At 38.1% G+C, this 16284-nt stretch overlaps 1 protein-coding gene and 3 non-coding genes across 6 annotated transcripts in view; all 4 read left to right on the top strand.

Annotated features, from left to right (window-relative positions):
- The first annotated feature begins 476 nt into the window (after window positions 1-476).
- Trnar-ucg (transfer RNA arginine (anticodon UCG)) lies at window positions 477-549 on the top strand. Its single transcript has one exon. It is a non-coding gene; the product is annotated as a tRNA-Arg (tRNA).
- Window positions 550-825: 276 nt separating this feature from the next.
- On the top strand, window positions 826-898 carry Trnar-ucg (transfer RNA arginine (anticodon UCG)). Its single transcript has one exon. It is a non-coding gene; the product is annotated as a tRNA-Arg (tRNA).
- A 2385-nt stretch (window positions 899-3283) lies between these two features.
- On the top strand, window positions 3284-3356 carry Trnar-ucg (transfer RNA arginine (anticodon UCG)). Its single transcript has one exon. It is a non-coding gene; the product is annotated as a tRNA-Arg (tRNA).
- Window positions 3357-9392: 6036 nt separating this feature from the next.
- LOC145787942 (uncharacterized) overlaps window positions 9393-16284 on the top strand; it is a 32460-nt gene continuing 25568 nt past the window's right edge. The window contains exons 1-10 of one of the 3 annotated variants that reach the window (XM_082599778.1): window positions 9393-9559; window positions 12346-12465; window positions 13164-13537; window positions 13819-13864; window positions 14191-14316; window positions 14695-14770; window positions 15157-15278; window positions 15555-15674; window positions 15866-16006; window positions 16155-16260. In XM_082599778.1, coding sequence (XP_082455904.1) covers window positions 9415-9559; window positions 12346-12465; window positions 13164-13537; window positions 13819-13864; window positions 14191-14316; window positions 14695-14770; window positions 15157-15278; window positions 15555-15674; window positions 15866-16006; window positions 16155-16260 — 1376 coding nt within the window. In that variant the 5' untranslated portion in view covers window positions 9393-9414. Of the gene's footprint in view, window positions 9560-10450; window positions 10557-12345; window positions 12466-13163; window positions 13538-13818; window positions 13865-14190; window positions 14317-14694; window positions 14771-15156; window positions 15279-15554; window positions 15675-15865; window positions 16007-16154; window positions 16261-16284 lie in introns of those variants that run through there. The other 2 variants (XM_082599780.1, XM_082599779.1) reach the window with 2 other exon arrangements.

The raw sequence follows: 16284 nt of genomic DNA, 5'->3' as shown, positions 1-16284 counted from the left end.
GATTTAAAAGTTTTGGGGCTAGTTTTGACAATGGAAATAAAAAGGTCGACCAACGTATGGTAATTGTCGGCCGCATGGTCTCTAATGCATATAACATCTGATTTCGAATCAATAAATTGGGTTTCGAATCCCTCTGTGGCCAAATACTTTAAGCAATTCACTAAAAATAATGTGGTGATACAAGGCAATGTGACTATTGTAGCATTTTAGTAAAGACAATACATGCTATGACGTAAAACACTCAACTGAGCTATTGGGGCAGACTTCCTCAATTAAATCTACTCTGTGATTTGGTAGCGAATAGTACAAGAAGATTTTATAAATAGCCTACGTAATGCCACCTTGGGTATGTCCAAAACATCAACATCCAATGGGTAGCTGCGTCACTGAGTGCAACCAATAAAGAAGCATGATGAAACTGCACTGTCGGAATGTTTATGCATCCTGATACAAATTAAAAAGATTGGATTCTTGTCGGCCTCATGGCCTAATGGATAAGGCGTCTGACTTCGAATCAGAAGATTGAGGGTTCGAGTCCCTCTGTGGTCATTCACATTGTATGTTCTAAATTTTTTTTTTTAAAGTTGATGACGCGGTTTCTGCGAGAGGTTGGGGGTTCGAGTCCCTCTGTGGTCATTTATATTTTATCTTCTCGATTTTTTTAAAGTTGAAGACCAACGTTCGGTTGTGTTGGTCTCTACATCTTTTGTTGTTTGTTTTCATTGAGTTGTGTCAAGTGCGACGAACCTTCAACACATCAGGTCGCTCATGGATAAAACGTTTTTCTGGGGATGATTGATCATACAAAACGTTTATAATTTCGTCGGCCGCATGGCCTAATGGATAAGGCGTCTGACTTCGAATCAGAAGATTGGGGGTTCGAGTCCCTCTGTGGTCAATGTTATTTTTGAAAAGTTTTCAAACATGTTTATTTTTGTTGTATTTGTATTATTAGTATTATTAGTCTGTTGTATTTGTATTGTTGTTGTATTGTATTTAACATGTTGTATTTGTGTCATGTTTACTTTTGTCATGTATATTTTGTCAGCAAGAACATGTTGTTCCTGCTCGCAGTTTCGCGTGGAGAGTGGGGCTAGTCGGAAAGTTTTTTTTTAAAGTGAAATTTAAAACAATTGGTGCATAACCTGACAACTTGAAGCGGCTTAAATTATCATCTATGATGTCCTCTATCATACAACCAAAAATAAGTATTGAATCAATTCAGCTTTTAATGAAAATTTAAAATATACAAACATACAATTGATTTTTCAACTAACCCCATGCCTGGGGTTAGTTGACCCCGTGCCTGGGGTTAGTTGAAAAACGTCAATTTAATGCCCACTAATGAACTGGATACTCTTTTTTCAACCAACAATCATTTACATGGGGTTGTAAACAAATATGTTTACTTGCTTTAAAATCAAAATGCAATGAATTCTACATCTAATCATCGGGAAAACATTTTTTAATAAACGCATTGTTAAAACTTGTGATGCCGCATATATAGCACTTTCCAAGTTAATCAAATTAAAATTTTACAATGAATGTATGCTTAAAACAGGTACATTGGAACTTATACTACTTATTATTATCGTACCACGAGTCACGACGATATACTCGTAACATACTACGTAGTCATACCGCTATCAAAACATTTTCCAACTAACCCCACCCACTATTTTCCAACTAGCCCCATTAGCATATGACATACTATTTTCCTAAAATATTGAAGCATGGTGCATTAAACTAAAATTTGTTTATTTCTTAGTGTTGTAGAACACCTACAGCTGACACACACCAAAAAACTTCTTCCTATCTTTAACGATATCGACGCATGAGATGTTTTTAAATGCGCTAAAAAATTTACTTTGAAAGTAAGAAAACACAAAATTGTCAGCCAAACAAACATACCTTGACTCAACAAATCGAAACTAACATGAATTGTGTGTTTTTATAAACTACTTCACATGCACAGCGGATTAACCGCCCATCGTACCCGGGGAAGGCATGGCGTTTTAGGGGCTCACTCATTTCATTTTGTTTAATGTCTTTTTAGTTATTTAAAATAAAGAATAATTTAAATGCTGCTACAGAAGTTCCATATTCAATATCTTAAATCACGTAAGGTATTTAACACTTCCAAAACCCCAGTTGGAAGGTCCATCTCTCTTTAAGGGCCCACCCCAAATTCAACTGATAGAGCATTTATCGGTTATTTGAAATAACAATGTGACAATGCGTCTGCAAAAAACTATTTATGGCGAGGGGCTTGCATTCGGAAGAAAACTCCACAACGCCAAGGCCAAACTCTTTGGAGCTACTTTATTACGTTGAAACTATCAATGTTTAAACGTAGGCTGTGAGAAATACCTTTCATGTGTACAATGTCACAACAAAGATTAAAAATCACAATGGAAATAAAAAGGCCGACCAACGTATGGTAATTGTCGGCCGCATGGTCTCTAATGCATAAAACATCTGATTTCGAATCAATAAATTGGGGATTCGAATCCCTCTGTGGCCAAATACTTTAAGCAATTCACTAAAAATAATGTGGTGATACAAGGCAATGTGACTATTGTAGCATTTCAGTATAGACAATACATGCTATGACGTAAAACACTCAACTGAGCTATTGAGGCAGACTTTCTCAATTAAATCTACTCTGTGATTTGGTAGCGAATAGTACAAGAAGATTTTATAAATACCATGGCCACCTGGAGATTCGGCCTGATTTGTCACATTTTGCAGATTTTGATTACAGCTACTGCTAGTGTTTGACTGACATTTTCTGAGATGTTTTTACTTTTTGCTGTTTCCTAATGATATAAAAGCTTTTTGTTGCCTTGGGGAAGCAGTAGCAAATGAGGAAAAGTAAGTAGAAAAACGCTGAATCAGACTGTTATTGAAAAATTAACAGTCTGAATAAAATCTTCGAAATCAAATTGTCTTTGTTTTTCAACATCTGAGAGTGTTAAAACCTATTGTGTCATCTGAAGAAAACAGTAAAGAAGGCGTAAAAATATAATTTTTAGAAAAATTTATTTAAACATTCGCTAAAAGTTAGCAAAACCTGAAAATTTCTGCAAAATCTGACAAATCAGGCCGTATCTTTAGGTGGCCATGTAAATACGTAATGCCACCTTGGGTATGTCCAAAACATCAACATCCAATGGGTAGCTGCGTCACTGAGTGCAACCAACAAAGAAACCTGATGAAATGTTTATGTACTGTCAGAATATTTATGCATCGTGATACAACTTGAAAAGATTGGATTCTTGTCGGCCGCATGGCCTAATGGATAAGGCGTCTGACTTCGAATCAGAAGATTGGGGGTTCGAGTCCCTCTGTGGTCAATGTTAATTTTGAAAAGTTTTTAAACTTTATGCTTGTTTTTTGTCCAAGTCGACGAGAACATTCCTGCTTGCAGTTTCACTTACCACAGCATAGAAGCTTTGAACCAGAGTGGGCTAACACAGCGGATTAACCGCCCATCGTACTCCGGGAGGGCACGGTGATTTAGGGGCCCCACTCATTTCATTTTGAAATAATCCCATCTAAGTATTACCAAACATATAACATCTAAGTATGCACCAAACATACTAATATTTTTTTTTTTTATTGCCAAGCAATGATAAGCCAATGTGTGTAGATTTATTAGCAAAATAGTAAGATTGTAAGTACTCCTACTGGCCTTCTGGTTCTTGTGTTTTTTGTCCACAGAAGTTCTACAGAGTCTGCAGAAGTTTTTCCATCCTTTTTGACCAATCTCCATCTTTCGGTGAAGCGGTGGCCATGTGCTCCAACCAGTTGTTTTATTTCAATATCTTGGACTGGATCGTCATGCTATTGTCTGATTGTTTATCTATTTTTTTAAAGTAATATGCCAAATTGGATATTTTTTGTCACTTTAATATGGTTTAACGTGTAAAACATACGGTAACTCAAATTTATCATATTACTGGGACATACCACTACTACATCCCAGCTGGCGATGCCTGTCATTTTGCATTAATTCAACGTTAGCCAACGTTGGATCGGTGTGGAAGTGGCGAGTTTAGCTGACTGGGGTCTAAAATTATCGCTTTATCAACGCAACTTTTATCAAAGCACGCTTGATATCTTTAAGACATAACTTCCCTGGGTATAATTGAATTTCCGCAAGATGATGATGTTGTTTTTTGCTAGTTTGATTTATTTGTTTTTTGTCATTGTTTCATGTTGTCAAGTTATAGCCTATCTATTTTGTGAGTCGTGCAAGGCCTGGTGCGTTGCGCTTGAAATGGCTTTGCCCGTGGTAGGATTTTTTTGTGGGGTTTTCTTTGCCTGCCTTGCTCTTTGCTATGAGCTAAACGCATCAAGACGTGTTCCCCTTACGACCATCAGCACTCTTGATAACGCACCATGGCCGATCTTCATAGCAACTGTCCATACAAATCTTCAATATATCAGCTAAAGTTATGTAGGCTAATAAAGTTATAGCCTATATATGTTTATTTGTTTTGTAACATTTTTTTATTTTTTTATTTTCCCTTTATATCTTAAATTTTTCTGAAGGTGTTGCAACCGTGCTAAATTTTTTTCAACTCAATAACTTACTTCGATCACAAGCACGTTTTAACGTTCGCGTTTTGTCGCTTCTACCTTTTTCTTGACCTTTGCTATGTTGACGTGTATTGTTTTGATATGATGGTCAGAAATAAAAAAACAACTGAACTGAACTGTTTAATGTTTTTTTGGTTATTTAAAATTCAAGAATAATATAAATACTGCTACAGAAGTTCCATATTCAATAGCTTAAATCACGTAAGGTATTTAACACTTCCAAACCCCAGTTGGAGGGCTCAACTCTCCTTAAGGGCGCACCCCAAATTTATATTCAGCTGCTACAGCGTTTATCAATTATTTGAAATAATGATGTGACAATGCTGCTGCAAAAGCTCGACATTTCATAGTTTTGGCTGCATCCATCGGTTTTGTATTGTTGATCATCATTTGGAATGACTATTTTGGATCAGCGAAACCAATGCGTTTATGCTATTGCAACCTATATGTTTGTCAGCAGCCAATTGTAGCAAGAATTGATAGCAATAGATACCAGTGTTTCAGCCATGAGGCTGAGCTCGTCAGTATCGCACCACTAATTCATGCCACATAACATCGCAACGCCGCTTTTATGCTATTTTGTTAGAGTTTATAGAAGAAATAATACTACTTTGACGTTTTCTTAGAAAATGTCTTTAACTTTATCTGTAGCGACATGGGATTTTATGAGGACGCCCCACAAGTAATGAAATACTTCCCAGAAGGAAATATGCTAGAAATGTGAAATTTCTTAACTTTTATTCTTTGCGAATTTTCTTAAACTAACTGTTCTTTTTTCTACCTTCTCGCCCTTCATAATAAGCATTTCGTCTCAGGTGGCTAGACATTTTTGTGCAATGCTAGTTATTTTTTATGTTAATGTTAGTGCAATATAAATGTTAGTGCAATTACTTTGAAATGTAAAAAGCCCAAAAATGCTTTTTATTTATGAGCAAAAGTAACTTTTTGTTTAGCTTAGCATTACTCTATGTTATAATTCAAAAATTTTAATTTTGAAGCTAATTTGTTGGGTAAAAACTTAATTTCTATACGCACATTACACATGACTATTATCTTGTAAAACACTTTAGCCCTGTGATTTTCATAGCTCCCGTTATTAGAGAATAATTAGCACGGGGGATAAGATAGCCCGTGATGTACTTTCCGCGTATGAAAACAACTCGTAGTAAGATAGGGTTAATGGTTGATCTTCTTCTATCGAGTCTTCTAAAGTTTGTTGATACACCACAGATTGACACATTCTTCCGCAACGGTGTTATACACTGACAGATCCCACCTACTGCACCGGGTGGCAAGCCGAGGGCAAACAAGAAGGTGGTCCGCTGTTTGGGGCTTGGTGCCACAGATACATGCAACTGGGCCGTGTCGTAGCCCCACTCCACCATTGCAGACTCAGTGCGTCCAACACTGGTTCGGAGTCGATTTAATGTTTTTCACTTTGTCCAAGGAGCGTTTGCTCCTGGGGGGCTGGGACTCTGATGGTGGGACCTTTATTTCAGTGTATGATGGGTCATTATCGAATTGTTGTTTTTATTGCTTAAGTCTTGTTTCTTCTTTTGTTGAGGGTAGTGGCTGGACGTGTGTTAGGAAGCTTTTTCTTGATTTCAACCGGGTTTGTGCAGCAGTTTTTCCATATAGAGGATGTTTTTCATCACATGTTTGTTTTAGCCTTTCAGCTTGACTGTTGACGTCTCTTCTTATGTGTGGTGGTGCAATACCAGCAAGCAGATAAAGTTTGTTGGTATTTGTGGGCTTCAGACGCCCAGTAATAAGACGACAAGAATGATTGAGTACCGAGTTAAGCTTCGATGAGTGACGGGTCTTGTTCCAAACAGGGCATGCATATTCTGCTGTGGAGTAGCACAAAGTCAATGCGGTCATTCTGAGGGTTTGTGGATTAGTGCCCACCCAGAGTTGGTAAGCTTCCTCAGGATATTGTTTCTGGTGTTCACCTTAGCCTTTTTGGTTGATATCGGAGCTTAAAGACTTGTCCAATATTAAATGCTTGTGTAACGACGAAGATGTTCGATATTGGCAGTCAGCGGTGTTGACAGGTATTATCCAGCACAATCTTTCATATCCGAGATGACTGTATTGATCAAGCAATGTTAAATTTTATCGATTGCCCTCCTCTTCCAGTACCACAATCCTGTGTACGCCACTGAACGTACCCTCAATACGAGTGGATCATTGGGCTGTAAGCTAACTACTGTACATCGTCTACTTACAACATTATAGGCTATGCGGCGTCAAGAGTGTTATATCACTTTTTTGTTTTTAATACAAAATCTATCCAATTGAGTAACCTAGCTGGTACAAACTAAAAAACTATTGTCCTGAGGAGAGTAGACTAATCTTATACAAAATAACTCACTGGTTAGTATTAGCAAAAGCGCATTTTTCATTTCGTTTTCATTTCCATTCAAAACCTGTTTAGCCCCCCCCCTCCCCCCTTTAAGAAAGTCCTACTCACGCCACTGCCCACAGGTAGTTAATAAAATTCTAGCATCAATTTAATGTTGAGATCAAAACTGAAAAACGTTCTCATGCATGTGGTTGCTCAGAACGGGTGTGCGCAGCCTACTATCATTTTTCAATAAACGAGCAGAAAGAACATTTCACTTTCGGCATAGAAGTGTGAATGAAAGTTTTGAATTTACTCATCAGATTATGCTACCATACATTCTAAATAGTGTTATAAACCTTCTCGAAGAACATTTTCACACAACTCAAAAACAGCGCCTCCAGACGTGATATTGATGCAGAGTTAATGTTCAAGTATTACCAATCAAATATATTATGTCGTACAACGACGGCAACACTGTTGGTGAATGCTGGGAGTTCCAACAGACACATCGGTTTTGATCAAGGCCCATCATTCTGATGGAACAAAACTTAGTCTCATCCACTCGAGCTATTTGTGCGGGAGGGAGCGCCGGGGTTGGCATTGTCTGGAATATTTGTTCATCCGTCATATGAGAATGAACAAAGGAACAATCCGTGCAGCGATTCGGCATTGTCCTCCTTGTGAATGGAAGAATGTAGTTCTGTATAAACAGTGTTTTTTGCCAGAAAATTACCTTTTTTAAGATTATTCTCACTCACAGCTGCGTTACATCAACAAAATAACGTTTTTAATCATTGCATTTATGTAACGATTGTCTTTTAAGCGAAGCATAAAAACATGAAATTGCTTTGAATGAAATTGCTTTCACTTCCATAGAAATACAAACCCATTTCTCCCAGAGGTTTCTTTTGATCGTTTCACAAGAACAAATACAAACAGAAAGTTGGAAGTCGCCACTGGCGTTGGTGGGTGGTGTAAATGTCACTGTTGAATATGACGTTTCCCAGCACGTCCAGCTTGTCAAGAAGCAGAAGCTAGACCTTACAATTTCGTTTCGTTTGAGGTATCAGGGTGGTTGTAAACAGACGGTAGTGATACAAGCGTTTGTGTTAGAGTTTAAAATCCCTACCAGGTACTTGTAGAAAATATCGGATGTACTGTACATTTTAATGTCAAACAAAAACCCGGCAAAGGAACAAAAGTTGCAACACGGTTTATAAAAATTTGCTGTTTTTAACAAAAATATTTTTTGTTTAGATACTAAGTATAAACTCCCAGACTTGAAATTAGTTTAGTTAGCTTTATCGTGTGGAAGATGATGAAGATGATATTGTATGGAAAACGCTGTGTAGAAGACTGTGTGAAGCTATATAGAAGTTCCTGATCAGAGTGATAAAAAAGGTCACCGGTAGATTGTGTTTCCGGTCCAAAAAAAAACTTCAAAACTAAAGTTTAGTGTTAGAATAACCCCGCACTGGTCAGTGGTCACTCATGTGGCACAACTCACACCGATGTCATCATGTCAGGCACAAAGATCAACAACCTGCTACACAATTGTAAAAACCGAGCTGGAAGACATCACTTCCCTCTACGACCGAATGCAACCAAAATTTTACCTTTGAAGTGCTCCACAGCTTGCAAAAATTATTATTTTTGACGTCTGTTGGACGTCTTTGAACACCGCTAAATCAATGTGGAAAAGACCAATTTTGCTAACTGGGCAGCAATCAAGTAGAAAGTTACCTTGGTTGGGCATGAGATAGAATGTTAGAAGGTCGTTTACGTTGTGCTGCTGGTAGCACATGGATGTTCATCATTTTAGAAAAAATTAAATAAATTTGCATTTCTACTAAAAAAAAATTCCCAAAGCAAATTCACAATTTCTTAGATTCGAGCAAAAGAAACAGTCGAATATATAACTAGACTGCTTTCATTCTCATATGTTGAGGATGTCACGGAAGCTCTGCTTTGTCCATCTCAGTGATAGGGTCTGACTGGTTCAAAGCCTCCACATTACATGTTCGCGACACTGCCAAGATTAAGTTCCCAAAGAAGCTTCCTCAGTCCGAGAAAGAAAATTCAAAAACTTTATTTGTTGCTGCAAAGTGACCATTAAATTCAAAATTCTTCGATTCAAGCAGTCACCCTCGAACATAACAGTAGAATGAGGTACATGGGAAGTCGGCGTAGTTTGTGCAGTAAAATGTTTCTGAAGACCCTTAACCTCCGTTCTGGCTTCTCGGTGTTTAGAGAATTGCGAATCATAGTTCTCATTCTTGTTTGTGTCTGATTATTTTTATAATGAATTGGTATAATTTTCTTATGCCTAATGTTTCAATATTCGCTTTTTCCTTTTTGCGAATTGGTTTTTGTTGAGAAATTTTTCAACAACGTCACCTTAATAAAATGTTTACTTGTACAAAAGGTAGTAATAGAACATTAGAGTTGATACCAGTGTAAGCATGCGCCCTCCTTGGTCATTCTTTGCCTTCATATTCTGGATTTGTTTGGAATTTTCTTTCTGCCTTGGAGCTAACGTGAATGCGAGTGACGTCACTACTCCAAGCTACAACCAGACAAACAACGCGGAACACAATTCAACAACAGGTGAGTACTGAAGGGAGATGCTGAGGGGTGGAGTTGCATTGTCATATTGTGATTGGTATATAAATAGTACACAAAGTTACATAGTAAGGAAGATTTTCTACAGCTGATTTTTTTATGTATTAAATTAAATCGTCAACTGTTCAGCAGCTAATCGTAACCACCCAATCTCTATCTTCTCCAAGCACAAGGAACAGTTGTGTGCTGCTTGAACCAAACAAAGCGTCAAGCGAGATTAGTAAATCAATCAGCTCCGATGAAAAGGTTCTGTTTATTTTGCCGCTATTCTCCGCAATCGCACGACTGATGTTACGTCATAATCACAGAGGGTTTTCCACAAAAGGTGTTTGCCATTGTCGGTAGAACAATGAACGATGAATTTAACTGTAAGTGAATATTTTCATTCGGATTTCTTCTGTGAGACTAATCATTTATCAGTCCATCCACATGACGACGTATCACACATTAATTAACACTAAATATAAAACTGCATTCGCTTTCTTAGGACAATCACACTGACATCCATCATTTCATGTCTGTCCAAGTGCACTGAAATGTATGCGCAAGAGAATGCTTACCAAGGACGTACGCCCGGTGGTTTGAGATTAAATGGACAGCAGGGCAAGGAAACCAATCTTCTTGTCTATTTTTAGGCATGCAGCCCAATGATTAGCCTAAGTGTCCTCTTTAAAACACAGCGGTGTGCTCTTGAACAGTGTCGAGCCAGCAACTTTTTAGCGTAGTACAAGGGCTCTCACTACTCGGTTATAAAAACGTCGTCGAGAGTTGATCAAACAAAGTTTTTTTAAAACTTTGAGAAAATCAACAATTAGCTGCAAAAATTACAAAGTTTATTGTGTATAGAGCTTTTGGTTTCAATGTGACGGGTGAGAATCTGGTAGAAATTGACCTTGTGAGCTTAGCTGGTCTAAAAACAAAATAAAACTGTTACCGATAGTGGATGAACACCAGAGGAGCAACAACCGCAAGATTAGTCTCGGTACTCTTGAAAGTCCCCGTTAAATTGAGCATTTTATGACTTAATAATAGCGTGCTATGTTATCAACTTTTGCTGACACCACTTTATTGTTTTCTGTTCTTTTTTAATACCGTCCTCCTAATTGGCCACAATTTGTTACATTGAATTGAGCATAATTCTCTTTTTTGTGACACATAAATAATCAAATTTTTCAAACTCGTTGTCCCAACTACAGGTTATAAATGCAATTGTTGTTGGTTGTTTATCTGTATTATTGTCAAGTCTTTCTGTGACCTGTATTTATCTGTTGGCCATATCTTCCTTTTTGCAATGTCAGTAAACTGCGTTAATTTCTGCTCAAAAATATTTCTTTTTATAATAAACAATATTCATAAGAACCAGCTATCTATTTTATAAGTAAACATGAGAAGCCAAAAAACTTTTTACATTTGAAATGCTTGTCTTTGCCAGCATATTAATATTGAAATCACCACACATGTAATAACTGTTTTTGGAATTATTTAAGATGTCAATGCACTCACAGAATTTGTTTTGAAACTCATTTAACTTATTTTTGGGATGCCTGTATACTACACCAACTGTGCATTGTTTACTGTGACACAGTTATATCCACCCAGAGATCTTAACATTCCTACAAGCTTAAACCAAAGTTTTTAATTTGATTAATTCTATTGAACTGCTTATCCCAAGTCCAACACAACCTGCTTGCATTCTAGCATTGATATGATTCTTGTTAAAGTGAATAAAATTAGAACCTTGCAGGCTGACAAATTGCAATCGATTTTCATTTAGGTTTCTATCAGGTTTTGTGCCAGGTTTAGTTCCCATTATGAATCTTCCATATTCGTTGCAACTGTGTAGTGTGACGTCATGACAAAGACAATGGCTCAAACGACAAACTTGTGCCGTTTGTTGGGCAATTCAACAATTGCCCTCTCCCTTCTATCCTTGTGACGATTGAAAAGAAAAAGATGATTTATCGATGGGATAGTTTGCGCAAAGTGGCGTTAACCTCACATGATGGTGAATGTGGAAATACTAGAACAGGCCACTTATGTGTGACAATGACATGACGATAAAGGTTACGCAATAGTCAACGCCCGCTTCATTGTGAGTCATAACTATGTCATCAATGCTTCTTCTATACATTGCTATGCCATTTACAGTGTTGGTAACTACGGCAAACATAGTTCGATGACGGTCCAATTTCCAACTTTAACTCCATGCAACTTCAAGTTCCATGTTTTCTCTAACATTAGCCTAGTTACTTCCCTCGATATCAGGTACATAACCACACAGCTAGATGAACACTCTGTGTCCATGATTGCAAGTTGGTTGTAAAGCACTGGCAGGTTGTAAGAAAGGATCACCAAGCATTTCAATGATAGGGGCGTTGAAACACAACACGGGTTGGAGGCGGTGGACAGCTGGGCAAAATTCTTAAACGCCCAGCTGGGAGGAAAAGAAATACTTCTCTCAAGTTAGACCATGTCTAAAATTTGTAATGGTCGCGTCCACCAACGCCCTGCATCGTTCTCAACGACGTCATTTGATGCAACCTAGTAGCGACGTCATAATAGATAAAGCATTGACTCTATCTATCTGTTCATTAAATCGATGATCTCTTGTGTGGCTTGCTTCTTTCAAAGGGAATACTAAGCGTTAAAAACAAGAGTGCTTTTAAAATTTTATAACAAATGAAAAACAAACTTTCTGTGCATATTGCGATTAAAAAATATTCAGAACTTAATTCTCTGCACAATATTATGATTCGTATTTAACTTTCCAGTGAACACAACCTGCTTACAACCATGCCATGATAATGCCTTATGTGATGTGAGCAATTCCACATCGCCGACATGTATGTGCAAGGTTGGATATGATGGAGATGGCGTCCACTTCTGCAACAGTAAGTTGCTTTGTTAAGACGTAATGACGATGCATACCGTGCAACGTTCTAAGTCTTCTATGACGTGTTGTGGTTTTACCAAGAATGTTACCGCAACAAAATGTAATGTGCCATATAAAGTCAAGGAAAAGCTTAGAACGCTACAGACCGACAATGGTACAACGTTCCAAGACGGGTTGTAGACTGACTACTAACTTACCCCAACAAAATGTAGGTTAATGCCTCCACCACATATAGTCCCTTTAACATGGAAAAGCTCGTTATCCGTACGATGGAGTAGATTATTCGAAACTCCTTTATGGGATATGCCACTAGTGCCAATAATAATCGTTATCGCAAAGTTGTTGATTTAATTCAAAAAAATTATTTGCAGTTCATTCAGTGAGAGAGAGAGAGATAGCCTATACTATTAAATTTAGCCCATTATAACTGCAAAAAAAGATCAAAATATAACAAAACTTGGTTATATATAGTGGTGCGATCCTGACAAGCCCAGCCTCATGAACGAAACACGGTGTCTATCGCTGTGAATTCTTGCTACAATCGGCTGCCGAGAAACATTTATTTGCATAATATTAGTATCACAGCAACGTGAGTCTGCGAAGTGACTAGTGCAGCAATAACACTCAAGATATAGACAACTGTTGGTAACAACTGGGTACTTGATGAGCTTTAACATTGTCTTGTTCTATACGTAGAGACCTGTGCTGGTGTGTGCCCACCCATTCCAATTGTGCCTCCCCCGCCACCACCTCTTTCAAATCTTGAAGTCGCAAAACTGCCTCCCCCAATGATGCCACCCCCACCACCGCCACAATTTGAAAATAAAAAAACTTTTCCTCCCCCAATGATGCCACCCCCACCACCCCCACAAAATGAAAATAAAAAAACTCTTCCTCCCCCAATTATGCCACCCCCACCACCACCACAAATTAAAAATACAAAAACGTTTCTTCCTCCACCACTAATGCCACCTCCACCACCGCCATCAGATTTAGATCTCGGAAACAATAAACTACCTCCACCATTCATTTCTCCACCGCCGCCGCCTCAAGAGTTTGAAGATGAAATGGTAAGATGATAACAAAAGCGAGATGTAAGTTTTCTAAAGCTTGATCCTGACAGCTTTGTGAACTTCTTGAGGCTTGAACTTCTCACACATGCTCTTTCAAGATTAAGAAATAGAAGTTTCATTCAAGTGATCTCTTGGGCAATGGTGCGCTCGTAAAAAAAGTTACATAGGCTTATTGCACTTTGCAAAAATCTGACTACTGCCATTCACAACCTACTTTCTATCGAACTAATGTCTGGCTGCTTTAATCAAGCACTTTAAATCATGTTTTACATTTCAAGTGCCCAGCTGGATTCACCAGAAACTTGGACACTTGCAGTTGTGTTGGTAAGCATCTTGGAGTTGTTGTATTCAGTGATTCAGAAAAATAGTTTGGTAAGCATTTATGCATCTGAAAGAAAACATCTAGTCATCTTTTAAGTATAGAAGCCAATGCCAGTATGATCAAGATTGTAAACTTTAGATCATCGTTATTTGGGAGTTTAGTGTGATGGAGATCACACTACTGCTTGCGGTTTCCTGGAAGCATAATCTAACTCTATATTTTTGGAGGGTCTTTTGATGTCTGTGCAAAATGTTGTCTTCTTTTTAATTTAATTCAATCGCTTCTGTACTAGAAATAACTAGCCAGTTTGTTAATTTGACTTTTTCAGCCATCCTAGCTTGTAAAGTGAACGACGATCTATGTGGAGACAACGGCCGCTGCATTGATGGGGCGAACAATAGCTACATATGCGAGTGCTTCCAGGGATTTGAAAGTGTCAACAATTCCTGTGTGGGTAAGTCACACTTCCCCCACCTTGTCACAATGGTGCCGTGCCTGAAAACCTTTAATCTCCTGATTAAAAGTAGCAAGGATTGAATTTCCATTATAGTTACTCAGTATTCTATTGGGCTAGAAGCATCATTGATCTCTGCAGCATGATCTCGTTGGACATCGCCTTTAATAACAATTCAATTAAAGCAAAGGATTAACAATTTTCGGTTATAAATCTAATGTCTGAGTTTAGTAGTGTGTGAGGAATTTTTGACCTTGCTGTAAAATGTGCCAATTCCGATGTCTTAGAAGAAATGTGCAGTTGTCCATGACAGTATATTTCCAATGAAACAGTAGGGTTGATGACAAAAAGATAATATTTATTTGTTGTTGTGTTCAGATGTAAATGAATGTTTGTCGAATCCGTGTCCAGAACCACCCCTGGGAACATGCAATAACTTTGATGGATCGTACGAGTGAGTACAATGCGTTGTGCCAGGCAGGAATGCAAATCAGCAGAATGTGTCTATATATCATTGTGTAGAATAGTGATTCTTGCCCTGTGGGTGACTACCCTCAAAGGGAATACAAGATTCTTCAGGGGGCAATTCAAATTATTTTTCTCGGGTATGGCGCACTAAACTATTTTTAACTTGGTATGTTTGAATGTAGATTTTGATATGCGCTTAATGTTATTTCGTTTGTAAAGACATGCTTTCTGTGATGTAGCACCGCAACCATAAGTTTTTATGCAAGGTAAACCGAATCCAGTGGTTGTTAGTCGCCATCATTGCAGAATGCAGGCGACTGCTCGACTCTTTTCAAAATGTTATAAAAAAAAAAGAAAAGTTTTCCTTTCCAGATGTCTTTGCCTTCAAGATGGATACTTTTATAACAACGTCACTAACACGTGCTCTGACGTCAACGAGTGCACAGCCAATGAAGGGAAAGGACCATGTGACACTTTCTGTAACAACAGCAATGGTGAGAATTCAATTTACTTACAGTGTTCTACGGAAAAATTAAGTTTGTTGAGTGACTAAAATTTGGAATCCTAATGACCAAGGAAAAGGGAGCTTTGCCTAATTGCATCAGTTTGGGTCCCACGTCCCACACCTATCCAAAAACCTAGCCAGGACATTCAGCCTTGTTCTCTTTTCAAAGCATGGAATTCTGTTTCTTTCACTGTGTTCCTTCATTTTGTTTCAAGCAACTTCGTGGATGAATTGTGAGGTCATCATCATCATTTGCATTACGCAGGTTCATTCAAATGCTCATGTGAGATTGGGTTCCAACTGGATTCAACCGGTTTCAACTGCACTGACGTCAATGAATGTGATGTCAGAAATCCTTGCCACCAGACGTGCACCAACACTATTGGTGAGTGAGATCGGCGCTTGTTGATATGGTTGCTTTTCGTTTTGCTAGTGAACTTCATAATTTGACAATGGAACTTTTCGAGACAGGATCGTTCTTTCTAGAACAAACAGTACAAGTTTATCTTGCTGCTTAAAATTATACTGTTACAAATGTTGACAGAGCTTTGGATTGAGTTTGACTTTACGTTGCAGGTTCATTCGAATGTTCTTGTGTTGATGGTTTCTATTTAGACAACGGCACTTGCGTAGCCAATGAGACGTGCGGTCCGTACAATTGCACCAACGGTGACTGCTACCTGGATGCAGGGAACCCCACATGCACTTGTTGGAATGGTAGTGGCAAAAATTTAACATCGTAAAACGTTTTTATTACGTCATCAATGATAACAATAATTTGAAAATCTGTTGTAACAATTAAGTGCATGACGTCATATAGTTATCGCTATTGAAATGTTCATTAGCTCTATACCTCTCACTACAGGATACATTGCGGACAACTCGACGTCATGTTCTGACATCAACGAGTGCGAGGGCGCCCACTTGTGTCACAAACAAGCTGACTGCACTAACACTCTCGGTTCTTACAGGTACAGGTGGAGACAAAAGTAGAA

Source organism: Aplidium turbinatum, chromosome 18, assembly GCF_918807975.1.
Source record: "Aplidium turbinatum chromosome 18, kaAplTurb1.1, whole genome shotgun sequence".
NCBI classification, from domain to species: Eukaryota; Metazoa; Chordata; class Ascidiacea; order Aplousobranchia; family Polyclinidae; genus Aplidium; species Aplidium turbinatum.
The sequence above is the reverse complement of the archived record's forward strand: the minus strand, read 5'-3'. Positions and strand labels throughout refer to the sequence as shown.